The 21,989-nt window shown below is 42.4% G+C and overlaps 1 protein-coding gene across 6 annotated transcripts; it reads right to left on the reverse strand.

Annotated features, from left to right (window-relative positions):
- Nucleotides 1-691: 691 nt before the first annotated feature.
- On the reverse strand, nt 692-21,948 carry IL36A (interleukin 36 alpha). 6 transcript variants are annotated; one of them, XM_081587406.1, is made up of 8 exons: nt 21,817-21,948; nt 13,488-13,838; nt 6,987-7,132; nt 4,950-5,028; nt 4,729-4,846; nt 4,519-4,632; nt 4,219-4,358; nt 692-1,696 (listed from the first exon to the last, which is right to left on the reverse strand). In XM_081587406.1, the coding sequence occupies exons 5-8, from the start codon at nt 4,787-4,789 to the stop codon at nt 1,481-1,483; spliced, it is 531 nt and encodes a 176-aa protein (XP_081443532.1). In that variant the 5' UTR covers nt 4,790-4,846; nt 4,950-5,028; nt 6,987-7,132; nt 13,488-13,838; nt 21,817-21,948; the 3' UTR covers nt 692-1,480. The 6 variants fall into 6 exon arrangements, with proteins under 6 accessions (XP_081443532.1, XP_081443531.1, XP_081443533.1 ...); XM_081587405.1 differs by lacking the exon at nt 13,488-13,838; XM_081587407.1 differs by lacking the exon at nt 13,488-13,838 and having other exon boundaries at nt 21,791-21,948.
- Nucleotides 21,949-21,989: the final 41 nt, after the last annotated feature.

Genomic DNA, 21,989 nt, shown 5'->3' on the forward strand with positions numbered 1-21,989 from the left:
CAAGCTATGGAGCAACTAAGCCCATGCACCACAACTATTGAGCTTGTACTCTAGAGCTTGGAAGCTGCAACTACTTGTTGCTCTGCAACAAGAGAAGCCACTGCAATGAGAAGCCCACACACTGCAACTAGAGAAAAGCCTGCACAGCAACAAAGACCCAGTGCAGCCAAGATTAAATAAATAAATAAATATTTTAAAAAAGAAATCCCTGTATTTACAGAGAATGCTGTTTACTGACATGATATGGGAAGAAATGTTATTTCATAAAAGGTAGAAGAAGAGATAAGTCTTTGTTGTCACTATGCTCTAGACGAGTGGATGCCATGTCAGATCATGGTCTGTGAGTTGATGAAAAAAACCCATGGGAGACTCTCAGAAGCTCTTTCTGGGATAAGATAGGGGAGCGTTTTGTTAGCTGTGCAGTAGCATTATGCATAAAATATGGAGTGTGATATCTACTAATGATGCTTTATTTGTACCACCACCCCAGTAGTGAGGCCAGGGGAAACCTGAGTTTAGGAAGATACCACCTTCTACAACTATCCTACTGAGTTCTTCTTAGAAGTGGGAGATTTCATGGGAACCTATTTTATCATTTCATGGGAACAAATGATAAAATTCCTTATGAATGCAAGGAATCAGTATTATAATCATGATATCCCATTAAAGTCATTCCATTCATAACAGCAACTGAGAGGAGCAAATTTTTTATTTCACATATTTAACTTTTCATGAGATCCAGTGATAACGTTTTAGGTGAAAACTTCATAAACAACACTAGTTCTTCATTCAAACCAGCGGAGCAGATAACTTCACTGAGACACAAGCCACGCCCACAAGGGGTTCCAGCTTTTTTTCTTAGTCTTTTCTTTTATGGAACTTGTCTGTCTGCTTTTTCCCACCAGGATCCAAAAGATCTTGATACATTGCCACAGAGCAACATATCTGAAAATCCAGAGATCTGGACTCCAAATGAAAGAATCATCACCTTCATTTGTTATTTGAAGTATCATTAGCAGGTATGTTAAGTAGAGTTTTCTTTAGTATTTTTGTCAAGGTGTCATAATTTAGCTACATAGCCATAGCAAAGACTCTCAACTTCCCTGAACTGTTATCCATGTGGTTCCTGGCAGAGGGCACACAACTTGGCCCAGTGTTGTGTGGATGTTGTCACTGCATGGATGTGTTGAGGTCAGTAAGATACTCTTGGGTAAAAAGCTTAACCAAGATTCTTCCTTCCTTTAAGACTAAGATGGTTGGGGAACCATCAAGCCAAAAAAAAATTATGGCAATTCTACCTTTCCTTGTTGAATGATCGGTATGACAATGTTCATTTCCAAAGCACTTTTCTCTCTTATTTTCTTAATTAATTATTGTTGATTTGCAGTGTTGTGATTCAGAAGCACTTCAGGAGCTTGAATGGAGGAAACCAAAGACAAGATTCTCTGTGCAGAGAACAACCTTCATCCTTAGACCAGCCTTAAGCCTGGAGTACTGTGAACCCAAAGTCAGTAGTGTAGATTTTCCCCAGTTCTTGGGTGATAATCACAGGACAGCCTCCACTGGAGCAGGAGCCGATGAACCAGCCAGGGAAGGCCACAGACTCAAAGCTGGAGGCCCTGCCATTCTGGTCATGGTAGAAGAGAAAAGGCTTCACAGGCTCAGTTTGGTGGTACAGATCCATTATGTTCTGTTCCTAAAGGGCAAGAAGGAGGTCCCAGGGAGAAACATCACTGTTTGAGTTGTTCCACACTCTGCACACTAACAGTTCCTATTCAAGATTGTTTTCTCTGTTGAAACAGGCCTGGGCACCTCTATTTCATATTAAACCATTAAAAATTATCAGCCCCAAATACTTTAGAGATGTTAACTTTAGGAGTGAAAACTTAGACCATTAATTTCAATGGTTCTTACTGTGAGACTTTGAAGAAGAACAGTGTTGACATCAATGTTTTTGAGAATACAAAGCACAGATTTAGCCATTACCTGTTCCTTATAAACCCAAGGAATAGTTACATAACAGTTATCATGAATTTAAACAGAGTTCTCAGAACTATGGATGTTTTGGGCAGAATAATCTTTTGTTGTCAGGGTCTGTCTTGTGTATGCTGGGAGGTTTAATAGCACCCCTGCCTTCCACCCACTAGAGATCAGCAACATCCCCCAGTCTCGAGGTGTGGCAACTAAAAATATCACCAGACAATGAAAAATTTGTCAGGGGCAAAATTGACCATCATTAAACCACTATTTTCTATCTTGTCATCAAATTGAGTGTCTGCCTATGCTTGTTTGCTGAAGGCTTTTACATTTATTCCTGACTCCAGTAGATGGGCTTCCCTGGTGGCTCAGCTGGTAAAGAATCTGCCCACAATGCAGGAGACCTGGGTTTGGCCCCTGGGTTGGGAAGATCCCCTGGAGAAGGGAATGGCCACTGACTCCAGTATTCTGGCCTGGAGAATTGCACGGACTGTTTAGTCCATGGGGTTCCAAAGAGTCGGACATGACTGAGTGACTTTCACTTTCACTCTTCTTTCCAGTAGAATAAATATAGATATAGAACATACATGCATGCAAGCTAAGATGCTTCAGTTATGTCCAACTCTTTGCGACACTATGGGATTCTCCAGGCAAGAATATTGGAGTGGGTTGCCATACCTGCCTTCAGGGGATCTTCCCGACCCAGGGATCAAACCTGTGTCTCTTATGTCTCCTGCATTAGCAGACAGGTTCTTTACTACTAGGGCCACCTGGGAAACCTATAGAATATATAGATCAAGGGATCAAGAGATTTCCTAAAGCACACAGAGGCCTGGTTTGTGATCCTCCTATAACTTAAAATATTTTTAAATAATGGAGAATAGCATTATTAAAATGTTTGTTACAGAGAATTGCTTGTTCACTTAAAGTTGAAAACTATCTCCTGTAAAAACATGTTTTAATTTGCTCACCCACCTAGTGATAATCAACTGCTGAAACTGTCATAGCTGATTCCACTCACACATGTGCAGTTGACCCTCCCTATCAGCAGATTCTGCGTACTTGGAGTAAACCAACTGAGGACCAAAAATATTTGGAAAAAAAAAACAAAAAAATTCCAGAAAGTTCCAAAAAAGCAAAACTTAAATTTTCTGTGTGCTGGCAACTACTTATATAGTGTTCTCACTGTATTAGGTATTATTAAGTAATCTAGAGATGATTTAAAGGATAGGTTACATAATTATACGGGTTATATAAGAACTTGAGCATCCACTTTGGTATCCATGAGGGGTAGAGGAATCCAGCACCAAATCCCCCAAAGATACCAAGGAATGATCCTGTGTGTGTGTGTGTGTGTGTGTGTGAGAGAGAGAGAGAGAGACAGAGACAGAGAGAGAGAGAGAGATTCATATATATAGTCAAAAATAAATCTAAAAGCCTTCCTCTTTGCTGAATTACTTTTTAAGTAAAACAAATGATTTTAGCAGATTAGTTTCAAAACACCCATGAAATTTTTTCTTATTTCATAATACACGCAGCCTAAAAAGAACCAAAAATAAATATGCATAAGGATAATAAATAGTTTGTCCTTTAAAAGATTCTAGAGGACTTCTCTGGTGGTCCAGTGGTTAAGAATGGGCCTGTCAATGCAGGGAACACAGGTTCGATCCCTGGTGTGGGAAGATCCCACATGCCACGGGGAAACTAAGCCTGTGTGCCGCAACTGTTGAAGCCCTCATGCTCTAGAGCCCATGCTTTGCAACAAGAGAAGCCACCACTTCTCAGTGCACAATGAGAAGGCTGTGCACCGCAATTAGAGAATAGCCCCTGTCCTCAGCAACTAGAGAATGCCCATGCACAGCAATGAAGAGCCGGCACAGCTAGAAATAAATTTTTAAAAAATTTTAACAAAGATTCTAAAAGGCTAAATTTTCCATCAAATGAGCACTTAGTGAAATAAATGCACATCTTCCTCCTAGTTGGGGGTAAATACTATGGCTCAGATGGTAAAAAATCTGCCCACAATGCTGGAGACTTGGGTTTGATCCCTGGGTGGGGAAGATCCCCTGGAGTAGGTAATGGCAACCCACTCCAGTATTCTTACCTGGAGAATCGCACGGACAGAGGAACCTGGCAGGGCTACAGTCCATATGGTGGCAAAGTCGGACACGACTGAGCAACTGCCACTTTCACTTTTACTCCTAGTCAGGCATAGACAAGACCCTTATTTTCCATACTCACTTGAAGCTGCAGCATGGGCTGCCCCTTGACCTTTGTGCAGAATAGGCAAAGCTCCGGCTCCTTCAGTCCCAAGTAGACAGGATTCCCCCTGCCCTTCTCAAGAGTCTCTGTGTACTTGCATGAGATTAAGGTAACAGTGACTGGGAACACAACATAATCACAGATCACTCTTTCATTCATTACAACCTGCGAGATAAGCCCAGTTAACGAGTCTATTCACAGTAAAATGAAAAAACTGAGCACACAACACACAGCAGTACTGGCCAAAAGGATTGCCTTGGACAGGCCTTGACCACTCACCTGGATCCATTTGGTCCTTCCTCGGGACAGCTGTGAGGGTCTGGCCTTGAAGGACCCATACCAGGTGGTTGACATCCTGAATATCCACCAGAATTGGATGTATCCTGGATAATACTGTAGAGAAAATCAAAAGGCAAATGTGAGCAGGAGGGTACCAAATATCCCCCCTTTCCAATTTTTTGGCCCTTCCGTGTACATCTTCACCTGTACCTTTTATTTTTTCATTCCCTTTGGATGATGCTGTTTCAGATCTGCCAAGGTGTGAAGACATTTATATGCAGATGGATCCCACAAGAAAATCTGAGTCAGTCCCAAGCCACGATTTGACCTTGAGTCAGAAGAAGAGCTAATGAGCCAACAGCAATCCCAGGGAGAATCTACGGTCCCAGAACTCACCTCACCCCCTCTCCTGTTCACCTTCTTGGACGTACCTTCCAGCAGAAGCAGTGGTACCTGCATTCAGGTCTAAACCCAGAGCCTTAAGACGACAGGAGGGCCAAGGCTAGGGGTCTGGAAACAGAGATTAAAGGTCAGCAGGCTTTGCAGCTACAGAGGACGCCGTGTCCCTATAGCTATGGACTATGGCTTCTTCTGTGCTCAGGTGCTCTGACGGAGTCCAATAGGGCCTGAATCTTTGATCCACATCAAGAAAGGAGGAAGTTCTGCCTCACTGGGGCTAGGACTTCCCAGCACCCTGAGTATTTGTCAGTTCCTGATACCAGGGGAATTTAGTGAGGCTTTATATAAAGAAATATCAACTGGGGCATGGTTGCAACCTGTTCATGCACCGTGAAAAGGGAGGCATGCTAAGTCTTCAAGAGTAGTCACCAGGAAACATCGTCATCAACACTGAGTTTGAGGAAAGAAGTGTTATGGGACTGTCCCATGGCTGATGAGTAAGTAATGATGCTGCAAAATATTACACTAATCTTATTTCAATGAGTGGAAACCCATAGTGGGTTCAAGGTAGACTTAGAAAGGGAGGGGTCCCCTAAGGCCTGTGTAGTTTCCAACCACTCCTGGTCCAGTCATCTTATCTCCTGACAATCTCGGATGAAAAAATACACTCAAGTGTATGCTCCTCCAGCTCTTCAGAGCAAGTATGAATGCTGCTTCTCCACTCAAGGAAAGACTTGCCTGGACAAGGTCAGCTCCTGCACACCCTGCCCCTCATGGACTCTAGAATAGTGGCTCCTAGATACTCTATTCGATGAGCTAGCAGACATGCATTAGCTCTTCTGCAAAGGGAAACAGGCAGTGCTGGTGAGGCTCTGTCCCGTCCTTTCAGTCCATCTGAGTTCACTATCTGAAGTGATTCCCAGCTCCTGTCTGCTCCACATAAAGGGCTTGCATCTCAGGGGCAACCTCAACCAATTGGGGAGGGGATTGGTGAATAAATGTCTCAGGTTCTTCAGCCTCTGATGGGATTGTGCTAAGATTTTATGTAGGGTTCCTAACTATCTTATCAGCCTACCTCACCTCATAAAGACACCCTCATGTTCACACATTCACCCTCCCCAAAGATTCTTGTTTCTTGATCTTGTCCTGGGTAGCCCACGATAAGCTGGTGAGCTGTCCTCTTAGGAGTGTGGAGTCATGAAGCACTGACATTTAAAGGTACAGCAAGTTTTGTTGAGTCAAAACTGGGATTTAGAATCAAGTTGAGTCTATAAGGAGGTCCTGCCTAGAGCATCCCTTAGCATGAGTTGATTCCCATTCTCTGAGAAGAAAGGGCTTCCCAGGTGGCTCAGTGTTAAAAGTATCCACCTGCCAAGGCAGGAGTTGCAGGAGACACTGGTTGTATCCCGGGATGGGGAAGGTCCCCTTGAGAAGGAAACGGCAGAAGAAAGTCCAGAGTTTGGACATCACCCCCATGCTCCTTATACAGGACTGAATGCACTTGGATATCTTAAGAAGAGGGGCTCAACATCCTGCCATCAGGTATGAAGAAGCAAACATCCAGGACACACTAGTATAGATGCAGCATATACTAAGGCAAACTCGTTCATGACCACGGTCGATAGGATATGTGGTCCTTCCAGATTCTTTATTGCATCCTATAAAACATATGACCTGGGAACTTAGCCCATAGTACCATTATCAGAGGTGATGGGGGCTTAGGTGATACCAGATAACCCAAGACCTCTGTGTATCTCTCCCTAATATGGAAGTGACATCCTTCATAGCTAAGGGAGTAGATACTCCTGAGATGGGAAATTGAGTCAAATATGATGAAGGAAATTTCTCTCTCTGCAAGAAAATAACTCCATAAGGATACAGTTTAGAGATACAGCTTCCCTACTCTCTTAGCTAGCCAGAACTGAATTTGCCTTGAAATTTAATTCCTTTGTCCATCCATATCTATCTTTCATTATTCAGTTTAAGGTGTAATACAGTCATCTCAGCCCCACAAATCCATCCCAGTTCTGATAGTATAATCCCCACAACTCAATTTTTCTATGGTTCACCTGTTGGCAAATCACATGCAACGTCCTTCTTCTGCACATTCCTTATGTTCAAAGTGTGGTGCGTGGAGCAGCAGCACTGGCAACAACCAGCAGTTTACCAGAAATGCACAATCTCAGGTTCTACCCCAGACTTACAGAATCAGGACCTGCAATGTTTTTAAACAGCATTAAAACTACAATATATTCTATGCTGATATAGAACACACCACTGTCAATACTCTAGTCATATAAGCATAGGAAAAAAGCAGTTGGGATTCAGGGTAGGCCTGGGCCTGAGGAAGGAACAAGCAAACCAGCCCCAGACCCACCCTCAACTTTCCTCAGCCTCTGGAACTCATGAGATAGGCTGTCTTGGCACTGTGGGGGGGGGGGGAGGGAGCAAATGACAATAGTAAAGAAAAGAAGTCATTCCTGGAAGTCTGTGATGATGGACAGACCCTCACAAGGATTTTCACTTGGAGTACTTACAGTTTGATTGAACCAGGTACTCTCAAACTATATTTGGTTTCATTTGGGCCAAATACTTTCTACCAGAAGGAAAGAGAAAGTCTCTCTAGAAGCAAGCAGAGTCACTTCACAGACAACAAGCCGTAAGTAGTTGAAGATTACCAGGCATACACACAAAAAAGAATAAGAGCAAAAAAGGAAAGAAAGGGAAGAGAAAGGAAGGAAGGGAGAGAGGGAGAGAAGGAGGGAGGGAGAAAGCAAAAGAAAGAAAGAAAGGGAAAATAGAAACATATCCACACAGAGATCACATTTTGTAACTCTTATACACAGAGCTTAAAACAACTGTCCTAACCATGTTTAAGAAACAAATGATGAATAAGAATATCTTTCTAGAACAGCAAACTATGAAAAGTGGCAAATTTGGAGGAGGCAAACAGCATCTCTTGCACTGTAAAATACATTAAACAAAATAAAATAAGCCAATATTTGTATTTGGCAATAGACAGCACACAGCAGAAGAATTAGAGAATGACATCAACAAGGTGGTGGTTTAGGAATTTCTAGGGCTTGTCCCCTCCCAGAAACATCCATTTGAACAACTCTCCACGCTCTGAAATACCTTCACAAGAGCTTCACAGGTGAGGGATTACAGCACTTGGGTGGAACATGGAAATAAGAAAAGATGCATTGAAAAACATAGGAAAGACAGTTTTACATTACTCCCGTCACCTCTCCCCTGTGGAGAGAGACATCTAACCTATGGGAGAAGGAAGTGAAGTAAGGACCTGACTTCACAGTGGACTCTACCATCAGCCCACCACAACATCAGGCCAGTTCCCATGAACCCAGGCTCCTGATGGGCTTGCACAAAACCAGGTTGCCAGCCCACCCAGCACCAGGTAGGTTCCTATGAACCCAGGCTTCTGGTAGGCTTCCTGACCTGCCTTAGCACCAGGTTGGCTCCATGGCCCCAGGTTCCCAACTGCCCCAGCACCAAGATGGCTTCTACAGACCTATACTCCAGATGAGCTTTCATGGAACTAGGCTCTTGGCCTGCCCCAATGCAAGGCTGGTACCATTGGCCCCAGGCTCCAGGCAGGCTCCTATGGAGCCAGGCTCCTGACTCATGGCAGTCCCAGGCAGCCCCATGGCCTCAGACTTTTGGCTGGTTTCCCTGGCCTGGACTCTTGGCAAGCTTCTGTGGATACAGACTCCCAGCCCAGTCCAGCCCAACCCAGCATTTGGCTGCTCCCATGGCCCCAGCTTTCACTGACTCCCATGGTCCCAACCTCCAGACTTGTTCCTTGGATTCAACCTCCAGGTTGGCCCCATGAGCCCTGGGACTATAGGTTATAGGCTGACTCCTGCAGCCCCAGTTGTCAGGTTCACCCAAATGCAAGGTAACCCCAGCTTCCAGGCTCCTGTGAACCCAGACTCCAGGCCTACCCCACCACCAGGCCAGCTCCTGTGGGCCCAGATGCCAGACCCACCCCAGTGGTCCCCAGGACCTGACTGGCTGGCACAGACCCAGGATCCAGGCCCACCCACACAGACTCAGGTCCCAGGCTTACCATCACAGACTCAGGCACCTGGTCAAACTCAGTGAACTCAGACGCAAGGGTAGTTTGTCGTAAGGGTCGACCTTGTGGATCTAAGCACCAGGTATGGTCACCTGCTGACCCAGGCACCACCTGCCTGTCTGAGAACTCCAGCAGCAAACACCCATGGACACCACCAGATGCCTTACTCAGAATCTCTGGACAAGCTGACTGGTGAAGGGCTTTCCCTTCCGAAGCCAGACTGTAAAGACTGGAAGAGGCAACTACTTTCTTAAATGCACGGACAACGAAGGCCACAAAGATCACAAAAATCAAGGAAACATGACACCTGCAAAGGAAACTAATAAAGCTCCAATAGTAGTTGTTGTGGTAGTCACTCAGTTGTGTCCAACTCTGCAACCCCATGGACTGTAGCTTACCAAGCTAACTGCCAATGGGATTCTCCAGGCAAGAACACTGAAGTGGGTTGCCATTCCCTTCTCCAGGGTATCTTCCTGACCGAGGAATTGAACCCAGATCTCCTGTACTGCAGACAGATTCTTTATCCTCTGAGCCACCAGAGAAGCTCCAATAATTGATCCTAAAGAAAAGGAGATAAATGAACTGACAAATAATTCTGAATAATCCTTTTAAGAAATTCAGTGAACTACAACAACACAGAGAAAACAAAATAAAATTAGAAGCATAATGCATAAAAAAAAATAGTTTAGGGCATTCCTTAGCAGTCCAGTGGTTAGGACTCCTTGCTTTCACTGCCAAGAGCTTGTGTTTGATCCCTGATCAGGGAACTAATATCCCACAAGTCATGCTGGATATTAAATCAAATTAAAAATTGAGAACTTAAAAAAAATGAGTCCGACAAAGAAACAGAAATCATTAAATAAAAACTAACAGAAATCCTGGAGTTGAAGGACTTTTCCACTCTGCAATGACTAAGCTGATGAATTCCACAGACAGCTTCAACAACAGACTGGATTTAACAAAAAAAAAGAATTAGAGCAACAGAAGACAGGTCATTTGATATTATTCAGTTAGAGGAGAAAAACAGGAAAATAATAATTAAAAATAGAAAAGAGGGGGCTTCCTTGGTGGCTCAGTGGTAAAAATCTCCCTGCCAAGGCAGGAGACATGGACAGATTTGATCCCTGATCTGGGAGAATCCCATATGTCATGGAGCAACTAAGCCTGGGCACTACAATTATTGGGTTCATGCTCCACAAAGGAAGCCGCCACAATGAGAAGCCTACACACTGCAACTAGAGAACAGCTCCCACTATCCACAACAAGAGAAAAACCCATGCAGCCACAAAGACCCAACACAGCCAAAAAATAAAATAAATAAAACTTTTTTAAAATTGAAAAGAAGACTTCCACTTTAAAATGGTGATGTACAAAGATTCTGAACTCACATCACAAGGACACGCTAAATCTACAAAACTAGCTGACCTTGCATCCACAGCAAAGATTAAAAAGGCCACATTGAGATAGGTAGGAGAAGCAGAGACTTGGTCTCACCAAACACCACATCCAAGACATGGCAACCCATAAGTGAGGGAGACAACTTTGCCTTGAAGAGCAAGGTGTTTATGCTCCACATAAAGCATTCAAAACCCTGGGGACCTGTGCCAAAGAGACAAGCCCACAAATTCCCTGTCTATGAAAACAAAGGTGGTTTATGTTCATAGAGCTGTAGAGAATGGAATAACTGCTCCTAAAGGGCTCATGCACTGACTCACTTGCCCTGGGACCTCACACAGGAGTGGCAGTTTGAAGGGTGCCTGGACCATGTGTGGAGGAGATTGACTTGCTAGACTTGGGGGTATTTCTAGACTTGGGGGGAGATGCAGAAACTTGCTGAGACTCTCTGGGGGTGGAAGCACTGACAGACATCATCTTTGAGTTCTCTTTTGGCCTTGCTAGTGTCAGCACTGGTGGGCACCATTTTGGCACACCCTCTTTCCCTGTTAAAGCCAGTAGGCACACCTGATCCCTCCATGCCACCTCTGAGGCCCTACTAATGCTAGAAATTACACCCAGCCCACATAGAGATGTCCCTTGACTGCCTAGCTCTGGTGACCAGGCAAATAGTGCAACTGGGCCCCATGAGTCATCTTTGCACAAGGCCACTCCTTTAAGACTTGGAGAGATAGCTGTTTTACCTAAGACACAGAAACAAACACAGAGCATCAGGCAGAATGGGGAGACAGAGGAATATATTCCAAATGAAAAAACAAAACCTCAGAGAAAGACCCTAGTGAAACAGAGATAAGTAATCTACCTGATAAAGAGGTCAAAGTAATGATCATAAAGATGCTTACAAAAACAAGAGAAGAACGGATGAACACAGTGAGAACTGTAAGAAAGAGACAAAAATTATAAGAAAGCATGAAATAGAAGTCACAGACCTGAAGAATATAATAGCTGAACTGAAAAAAAAAAATACACTAGCAGGGTTGAACAGCAAACTATATGAAGTAGATGAATGAATCAGTGACCTCAAAGAGAGGTAGTGGAAATCACCCAAACAGAGCAGCAAAATGAATTTTTAAATGTGAATATAGCTTAAGGGACCTACTGAACACAACAAACAGAATAGCATCCATATTGTAGTGGTACCAGAAGAAGAAAGGGCTTCCCAGGTGGCTCAGCTGGTAAAGAACCTGCCTGCCAATGCAGAAGACACAAGAGACTCAGGTTCGATCCCTTAAAGTAGAAAATGGCAATCCACTCCAGTATTCTTGCCTGGAACATCCCATGGACAGAGGAACCTGGTGGGCTACAGTCCATGGGGTCACAAAGAGTTGGACATGACTAAGCATACACAGAAGAAGAAAGAGTAAAAGGGGCAGAAAACTTATTTGAAGAAATAATGCCTGAAAACCTCTAATCTGGGGAAGGAAACAGCCATCCAAGATGAGGTAGCACAGAGAGTTCTAAACAAGATTAAGCCAAGGAGACCCACACCAAGACATGTAATAATTAAAATGTCAAAAGTTAAAGAGATCATCTTAAAAACAGCAAGAGAAAAACAACTTGGTACAAACAAGAGAACTCTCATAAAACTATCAGCTGACTTCTCAGAAGAAACTTTGCAGGCCAGAAGGGAGTGGTGTGATATATTCAAAGTACTGAAAGGAATAAAACTTCCAACCAAGAGTACTCTACCTGGCAAAGTTATCATTCAGAATTGAAGATTAAGAGATTAATCTTCTTAAGATTAAAAGATTAAGAGACTGCCAGAAAAAGCGAAAGATAAAAGAGTTCATCACCACTAATGGCTTCGTTGTAAAGAATCTGCCTGCCAATGCAGGAGACGTGGGTTTGATCCCTGGGTTGGGAAGATCCCCTGTAGAAGGAAATGGCTATTCACTCCAGTATTCTTGCCTGGGAAATCCCATGGACAGAGGAACCTGGTGGGCTACAGTCCATGGGGTCACAAAAGAGTCAAAAGAAATGTTAAGAAACTTCTTTAAGAAAAGAAAAAGCAGTAACTAGTAACAAGAAAATATATGAAGAGGGACTTCCCTGGTGGTCCAATGGTTAAGACTCCAAGTGTCCACTGCAGGGATTGTGGGTTCGATCCCTAGTTAGGGAAATAAGATCCCATGGGCAAATGATGCAGCCAAGAAATAAATAAAAATAAAGAAACTAGAAATCAATAACAGGAGGAAAAGTGAAAAATAAACAAATATGTGAAAATTAAACAACATGTACTCGAATAACTAATGCATCAAAGAAAAAAGCCAAAGGGGAAATTTTTAAATAGCTTGAACCAAACAAAAATGAAAATGCAGTATAACAAAACTTATAGGATGCAATAAAAGAAAGTTTATAATAATAAACACATTAAGAAAAGAGAAAGGTTTTAAGTAAACAACCTAACTTTATATCTCAAGAACAGAAAAGAAGAGCAAACTAAGCTCAATGTTCACAGAAGAAAGGAAATTACAAAGATCAGAGCAGAAGTAAATTAAATAGAAATCAAACGCACAACAGAAAAGATCAATGAAACTAAGACTTTGTTTTTTGAAAAGATAAGCATAATAGGCAAATCTTCAGCTAGATTAGTTAAGAAAAAAAGAGAGAGGACTCAAATCAAGTCAGATATGAAAGAAAAGACATTACAACTTACATTAAGTACAAAAGATCATAAGAGATCACTATAAGCAATTATATACCAACAAATATAACAACCTAGAAGAAATACCTAGAAATATGCAATTTACCAAGACAGTATCATGAAGAAAGAAAATCTGGACAGACCAAAAATGAGTAAGGAGAATCAATAATCAAAAACTTTCCAAGAAAGAAAAGCCCAGGATCAGATGGTGAATTCTACTAAACATTTAAATAATTAACTTCTCAGGCTCTTCCAAAATACTGAAGAGGGCCTAAACTCATTTTATGAGACTAGCATCATATTGACACCAAAACCAAAGAAGGACGACATAAGAAAAGAAAACTATAGGGCTCAATAGAAGGCATTTCCACTTACCAAGGATGACTGTGTAACTTATTAGCAGCAGAGACTAATACTGAGCCCCTGATGTGGCAGTATTCTTCAAGGAGTCTGACTAATCTCATGGTGGCAAGTTACTGACGTGTCAGATCTTTTCCCTCTTGGAAGGGCAACAGTGTGCCTTCAGAAGGATTGATGTATATACCATTTCTGCTTTCAGAGCCTCAGTCACCACTACTATGGGATGCCTGATCTACAGGCATGGAATCCCACACAAGATAGCATCCAAGCATAGAATTCATTTTATATTGAAGGAGGGGCTAAAAGAGGCCCATGACCATTGAATCCACTCAATAGTATGCTGGTAAATTTTTAACTATTTTCTTCCTAGAAAATAAACAAACAGAACATAAGACAAAACTTGTGGTGATTGTCAGTATCTATGATGTAGATACTCCCAACTTGGGCAATTTCAAGTTACCAACTGGCTTTCAAAGTCTGAAGATGTAACATTTGGTCTTTTCTAGCCAGTATGAGCCAACTCTACCACTTCCCTGGATTCACTGGTTCATCCATAAGTAGTCGACTTAATGGAGCTTTGGGTGGTGTATTGGAGGTACAACTGAAGTACCTCTCAGTGGCAGTACTCTTGAAGAAAGGAATTCATCCTTCAAGATGCAGCCTATGCAGGAGGAGGTAGAGTTTCCTTTATACATGAAGACAGGGAGAAATACAGTGTAATATTACTTGTGTAATATACAAGGAGGGCTTCCCTGGGGGTTCAGCAGTAAAGAATCCTCCTGCCATGCAAGAGATGTAGGTTTGATTCCTGGATTGGGAAGATCCCCTGGAAAATATTGGAAATGGCAACCCATTCCAGTATTCTTGCCTGAAAAATTGCTTGGACAGAGGAGCCTCGTGGGCTACAGCCCATGGAGTCACAAGAGTTGGAGATGACTTAGTGACTAAACTATAACAATACACAAGGAACTCAGGTGATCTGCTTGGGTACCTCTTGGTATCCCTTTGCCTAACCATAACTGTGAATAAGTACATGTAAGAACACCTAAGTTGGACCATAAAGAAGGCTGTGCCCAAGAATTAATGCTTTTGAATTGTGGTGCTGGAGAAGACTCTTGAGAGTCCCTTGGACAGCAGGGAGATAAAATCAGTTAATCCTAAAGGACATCAACCCTGAATATTCATTGGAATGACTGATGCTGAAGCTGAATCTCCAAAACTTTGGCCAACTAAGGTGAAGAGCTGACTCATTGGAAAAGACCCTGATGCTGAAAAAGATTGAGGGCAGGAGGATAAGGGGGCAACAGAGGATGAGATTGTTGGATGGCATCACCAACTCAATGGACAAGAGTTTGAGCAAACTCTGGGATATAGTGAAGGACATGGAAGCTTGGCAGTCCATGCAGTCAAAAAGAGTCAGGCACACTTAGTGACTAAACAATCACAAGAAAATGATAACTAAATGGTCAGACTTCTCATGGATGAGATCTTTGGTTAGATCACCAGGAAAGCCACTAAGACCTGCCAAGGTGATCACTGAGGATAAGGGAAATCCAGAATAGATAGTGGAGAAGGGAGACAGTAGAAACCAGCCACTGGGACCAATTGCAGAAACAGGTGCAGTAGTCAATCCATTTATATGCTGCTTCTAAGTTCCCCCTTAGGAAAAAGTGAATCAGAGTGGATCTGCTCCCAAACACGTGGAGAGGAGGAGATACATGCAGCACAATGCTGAAGTGCTGTGGTCACAGAGATGTGCCTCTCTGATCTTCCTTTAAGAGACCCTGTCACAATGAGAATTGTAAGCAGATGGCCTCAGGTGCCACACCTCTGGATCCACTGTGATATTCCTGCCAAGGCTACTCTCCCTGAGATGCTCCCAACCAATGACAGAGCAGCAGGAGGACCAGAGCCAGGACTCCATCAGGACACAGAAGCTGTTACAGGTAACTTTTGCTGTGCATCTCCTCATCAGTCTGATCAAGACATTCTCAGAGTTCTCACAGCTGCACTGCATGCTGAGGCTCTTCCTCTCACTCTTTCTTCCCTCTTTTCAATCACCGGTGTCAGTCCTGCATGATGATTTGAAGGCTCAGGGACTTTCCCGGTAGTCCAGAGGTTAGGACTCTGCTCTTTCAACTCAAGGGTCATCGGTTCGATCCCTGGTTGGGAGCTAAGATCCCAAATCCCTCATGGCACAACCAAAAAATAAATACATAATTTTAAAAAAATAAATGATTTGAATGCTCTGCTTGACTGCCCTGATCCCTCTCCCCATATCTTTCATGTGCATTTCTCCCAATAAATTTATTGACATCTTATTTCACCTCAGGGTCTTCTCTTCAGAGCCCCCAAACTAACATGACAGAACCACAAGTGAATCTCAGGAACATGAGGCAAGCTGTAAAAGGGTATAAGCAATATGATTTCACTTATATGAAGTCTAGAAGCATGCAAAACTAATTAACATCTATTTTTGTTGCCGTTTAGTCACTAAGTAGTGTCTCTTTGTGATGCCATGGACTGTAGCCCACCAGGCTCCTCTGTCCATGGGATTTTCCAGGCAAAAACACTGGCCTGGGTTGCCATTTCCTTCTCCAAGGGATCTTCCTGAACCAGGGATTGAACTTGTGTCTCCTACATTGGCAGGCGGGTTCTTTACCATTGAACCACCAGGGAAACCCAACATCTGTTTAGGGCATATACATATATGGTAAATCTATAACAAAATGCAAGCGAATAATAACCATCACATTCAGGATGACAGTTACATCCAATGGAAGGATGGGAAGGCAATGAGACGGTGAATGAACACACGGGTATTCTTAATGTCCTTTGTTTCTTCAGCTGAGGGCTGAGTTCATGTTGGTCCCTTTTATTTACATCTTGAATATTTTTTTTGTAAATATTCTCTCAATATAACTCAATATTTAAGTTAAAATAGAAAGAGATTTCCTGAATTTTCTGGAAATAATAATATGATAGTTATCATTTATTGTTAACCATAATTTCACTCCTTCATTAAACTCTCATAACAATTTCTTAACAGCTATATGTAGCATTTTTAAAGTCAGGTGTGAAACAAAAGAAAAAAGCTGAAATATTACTTAAAAGGTAGAAATAAATCAGATATCGGTAAAAAAAAAAGATAAAAAATAAATTCAGTCATATAGGAAAGCCAATAATGTTTTCATCAAACTTTTACAAAGAGAAAAAAATAAAATCACTTATGAAAATTTAAAGTATAGATATTCAGATATTACAATCCCAAAATATGAATCAGTGACGAATGAAAGCATTTAGTCCCTCTCTATAGACTTGGGTGTTAATCTAGACATCCTCAAGGTGAGGGCCTACAGGCAGACCAATGGTACATCCGCCCAGTGGAGAGCAAGAAGGGCCACCTCCCCATCCTATGGCCTCCAGCCCACTGGCAAAATGAACAATCATGATTTTCTTGAAATAGAAAGAGCACCATTGACAAAGGAAAATTATTTTAAATTCAAATGTTAAGAGTTAGACAACTAATGATATACTTGAAACATTTTTTAAAAATTTATTTATTGACATATAGTTGATTGACAATGATGTGTTCATTTCTGCTGTACAGCAAAGGTTTCAGAGAGAGAGATCTACATATATACATATACACTCATGGGGCTTCCCTGATGGCTCAGCAGTAAAGAATCTGCTTGCTAATGCAGGAACTGCAAGTTCAATCCCTGGCTGGGAAGATCCCTTGGAGAAGGAAATGGCAGCCATGGCAACCTGCTCCAGTATTCTTGACTGGAAAATCCCATGGACTGGTGGGCTACAGTCCACGGGGTCACGAAAGAGTTGGACACAACTTAGTGACTAAACAACAACAAATACAAATAAAAAACACGACCAAGAAACAACAAATATGACTAAAAAAAAACAGATACACACAGTAAGTCCCCCTACAAATGAATATTCAAGTTGCAAACTTTCAGAGATGCCAATGTGCTACTACCCAGATATCACTGGATCATTTTTTCAAGAGTGTGGATAGAACTGAATCCAGCAAGGAACTAGAACTTGTGCCATCAACATCAGGCATGAGTGAAATTGCACCTTGCCCTCCACCTCTTCTTGCTGACAATCCTGCAGCTCTACCAACTCCCTCCTCCAGTCAGTAACACTTCTTGCCTGTTGATGCCAGCCCCTGTGTGCCAGCTACTGTACTGTACTACTGTACTCTTCAAGGTACTGTACTGTAGGATTAAATATGTTTTCATTATTTTTTGTGTTTGTTTTTTATGTATTATTTGTGTGAAGAATATTATAAACCTATTACAGTATTACAGTATTTAACTCTTTGTATTAGTTGGGTACTTAGGCCAACTTTGTTGGACTTGCAAAAAAATTGGACTTAGGAGCACACTCTGGGAATGGAACTCATTTGTATGTGGGGAACTTTGTGTGCACGTGTGTATTCTTTTTCATTGTGATTTATCACAGAATACTGAATATTGTTCTCCGTGCTATACAATAGGACCTTGCTGTTTACCCATCCTATACATAATAGCTTGCATCTGCTAATCCCAAACTCCTCCATCCTTCCCCAATTCCCTGTCTCCCTTGAGATGTTTATTCTCTATGTCTGTGATTCTGTTTTTGGAAACATCTTTTTTTTTTTTGCAAGATGTATTATTTTTGTTTGATAAATTCAAAGTTTTAGTTCAGTAGTGAAATATTTTATTAAATTTGAATAATATCTTTTGAAATTAAATCTAATTTTTAAAAATTATGACTCTTTTTCATTATTAAATCATATTGTTGGAAAACATTATTTTCAAAAGACCATGAACACAGCCTGAGTTTTCACATAGAAAAAATAAAATTTGTCACCAACTCTCTTAGCTCTGATCTCTCTAATTCCCAAGACAAAATTTTCTCCTCTTGTGGCCAGGGTTTTTCCAGGCCTTACCAGCTCCTCGGAAGTGGTCACACCAATAATGATGACCAGCTCTTGAGCTGGCTTACACGAGGTGTGGAGAGGGATGCTGCAATGCTGAGAGCTGGCTTTTCTGTCCTCCCCACTCCACTCCCACTCCACTCCCAACCCCTACAGATGGCACATGCCTCTTCCCTGTATGCTGGGAATGAGATTTTGTTACCAACCCTTATGACTGAGGGAGGTTTCCGAGTGATAAGGGAAAAGCCCATACATGTAAACTTGCCTCTAATCTCATGTACTCAGCTAAATATTATTTTACATCTTCAAGACACAGATCTGCCAATATGGGACATGTGTTGTGATCTGAATTAAGAAATACGTGTTTATAGTTCTCTGGCTGTCTAGTGGTTAAGAATGGGCCCATTAATGCAGGGGACACGGGCTCAATCCCTAGTCTGGGAAGACTGTGCATGCCTTGGGCAACTTGGCCCTGTGAGTCACAACTACTGAGCCCGTGTGATGCAGCTACTGAAGCCCATGGTCCTAGAGCCTGTGCTCTGGAACAAGAAAAGCCATCACAATGAGAAACCAGAGAACCACAACTAGAGAGTAGCCCTAGCTCGTCGCAACTAAAGAAAGTCCAAGCGCAGCAACAAAGACCCAGCACAGCCAAAATAAAATAAATATTTAAAAAAGAAATACATGTTTAATCTCTGTTCCCATTTCTGGCACAGAGCTCCTAAAATCCTTGAAATGTCCTAGGTGTTGAGAGCAATAAAAGTGTCTTTTGTTACGTTATGAGGCGACTTTTGCAGGTTGCTGGGAAACCCCAACCATTGGATTAGAGGGTTGGAACTTTCATTGCCACCAAGTTCTGACCTCCAGGGACAGGGGAGGGGCTGGAGTTTGAAGCAATTGCTAATGGCCAATGATTTAATCAATATCTATGTAGTGAAGCCTGCATAAAAACCCAAAAAGATGGGGTTTGGAGAACTTCTAGGCTGGTGAACATGTCAAAGATCTGGAGTGAATGGCATCCTCAGAGAACCTGGAAGCTCCATGCTCTGTCTCCATACCTTGCCACATACATCTCTTTCATCTAAGGCCCTGTCCTAAGCCTAGACAGTTAGAATTTTGAGAGGAGTGGGTTTAACTTGTCATTCTTGTTTAGTTGCTAAGTCATGTCTGACTCTTTTGTGACTGCATAGACTCTAGCCCACCAGGCTCCTCTGTTCATGAGATTTTCCAGGCTAGACTAGGTTGCCATTTCCTTCTCCAGGTGATCTTCCTGACCCAAGGATGGAATCCGAGTCTCCTGCATTGCACACAAGTTCTTTATCGCTGAGCCACCAAGGAAGCCCGGGTTTGACTTACTAGGTCTACATTTTGCCCAAACACCCAAGCTTTTAGTTTACACTCCAGGTGATTCTGATGTTGCCTCAAGTTTGAGAAACAACTGCACAATATAGGTCAGCACTTAAGTCATTTCATAATGATGCTTAGGTGCCAGGAGTGCTCCGCCTGGGGTGGGTCATCCACTGACAGCGTGCTAGATGAGAACAGCCCAATGATGGGAGTGAGGAGGCTCACAAGGCACTGTCTTGTTCTGGATAATTGTTGCTGATTTCTCACACCGTGATTCATAATATCCCAACTCCAGGAAACAGAAATTGAAAGACCTCAAATCAAGGCTATCATGATTTCCAGTTCAAATAATCAATGTCAATGCCACACTGTGCACCTCCCTTTCCTCACCCATAAAATGAAAAGGCTAAAGGAGATGATGTCATTAAGAAAAACTATACAATTCCTGGGGAGGGGGAGCAAAAAACTATTGTGTGCCTATTATTTTTAACTGAAGTAGAGTTGATTTACAATGTTTCAGGTATATAGGAAAGTGATTCACTTACATACATATATACATATATTGTTTTTCAGAATTTTTTCCATTAAAATTATTACAAAATATTGAATATAGTTTCCTGTGTATAAAGTAGGTTCTTATTATCTATTTTATATATAGGAGGGTGTATCTATTAACCCAAATTTCCAATTTACCATTCTCCATTTTCCCTTTGGTAACCACAAGCTTGTTTTCTCTGTCTATGAGTCTTTTTCTGTTTTGTAAATAAGTTCATTTACATCATTTTTTTAGATTTGACATGTAAGTGATATCACATCATCAGTTCAGTTCAGTTCAGTCACTCAGTCGTGTCCGACTCTGCAACCCCATAGACTGCAGCATGCCAGGCTTCCCTATCCATCATCAACTCCTGAAGCTTGCTCAAACTCACATCCATCGAGTTGGTGATGCCATCCAACCATCTCCTCAAGTGTGAGAAATACAAATTGATGTTTCATTGACATGAAGAATTATTCTTTACAACCCTTGGTCTCAGGGTCTTGGGGAGGCATCTTTAGTCCTCATGGCCAATTGTTAATGCTGGGGACAGTGTCTTCAGGAAACTATCTTTGCCCTTCAGCAGTTCTGGGGCCAGATGATGTAAGCCCCAAAGCAGCTTGACAGGAAAACATCCCACTCAACTGTTTTCTCTGGACTTGTGATTTTGGTGGCAAAGTTCTTAATCCCCTCCCTCCACTGGAAGCCAGAAACCCCTCTCCCAGGGCATCAAGGTTTTCTGTAGTATCTAGTTGCTAAAGATACAAAGGAACCAAATGCTTCAATGAATATTGGCCTGGAGCACATGGTACTCAGGTGCAAGAACACTAGACACAACAAACACGTGAAAGTCAGATGTGCACCAGGCAATGAGCTGAAAATGAGAGTGCTGCTGCTCACAAGAACCTTCCCTGATTTCTTCCACTGTGCCAGATCGTGTGTGGTATTTCTCAGTGTGATGGGTAAGCTGGGGGTCCATGGAAGGCTGTTCTCTGGGTTCCACAGGATAAGATTATTGTGTTTTTCATTTTTGTTTATTTTTTTGGTTTTGCTTTGTTTGTTTGTTTGTTTTTGGCCATGCTGCTTGGCTTGTGGGATCTTAGTTCTCTGTCCAAGGATTGAACACGAGCCCAAGACAATGAAAGCACCAAGTCTTAAACACTGGATCACGGAGAAATTCCGTTTGCATTTTGAGAGTGAAAGTGTTAGTCGCCCAGTTGCGTCTGACTCTGCAACCCCATGGACTGTAGTCCACCAGGCTCCTCTGTCCATGGGATTTCCCAGGCAAGAATACTGGACTGAGTAGCCACTCCCTTCTCCAGGGGATCTTCTGGACCCAGGGATCGAACTCATGTCTCCTGCATTGCAGGCAGATTCTTTATCATTTGAGCTACCAGGGAAGCCCCTGAGCCACCAGAGAAGCCCCATTTTTCATTTTGAGTATGCTCTAAATATGTTATCAGAACCTCTTATGGGTGACCAGAATGACCATCTTACCCCTGAGACCAGCCCCAAGGCATCACCTTATTAGAGTTTTCCATGAGCTCTTGTACATGCCAGTTGACAAATGTATCATAGTGCCTGCATGAACAGAGATTCCACAGTAGAGAAAGGAGATGAGGAAACTGAATCATCGCACAGCCCCTGGTAGGACTGGCTATGCCATGGCACTCAGAATCATAATCACATCGCAAGG

Source organism: Giraffa tippelskirchi, chromosome 4 (assembly GCF_054371585.1).
Source record: "Giraffa tippelskirchi isolate mGirTip1 chromosome 4, T2T-mGirTip1v1.2.pri, whole genome shotgun sequence".
NCBI classification, from domain to species: Eukaryota; Metazoa; Chordata; class Mammalia; order Artiodactyla; family Giraffidae; genus Giraffa; species Giraffa tippelskirchi.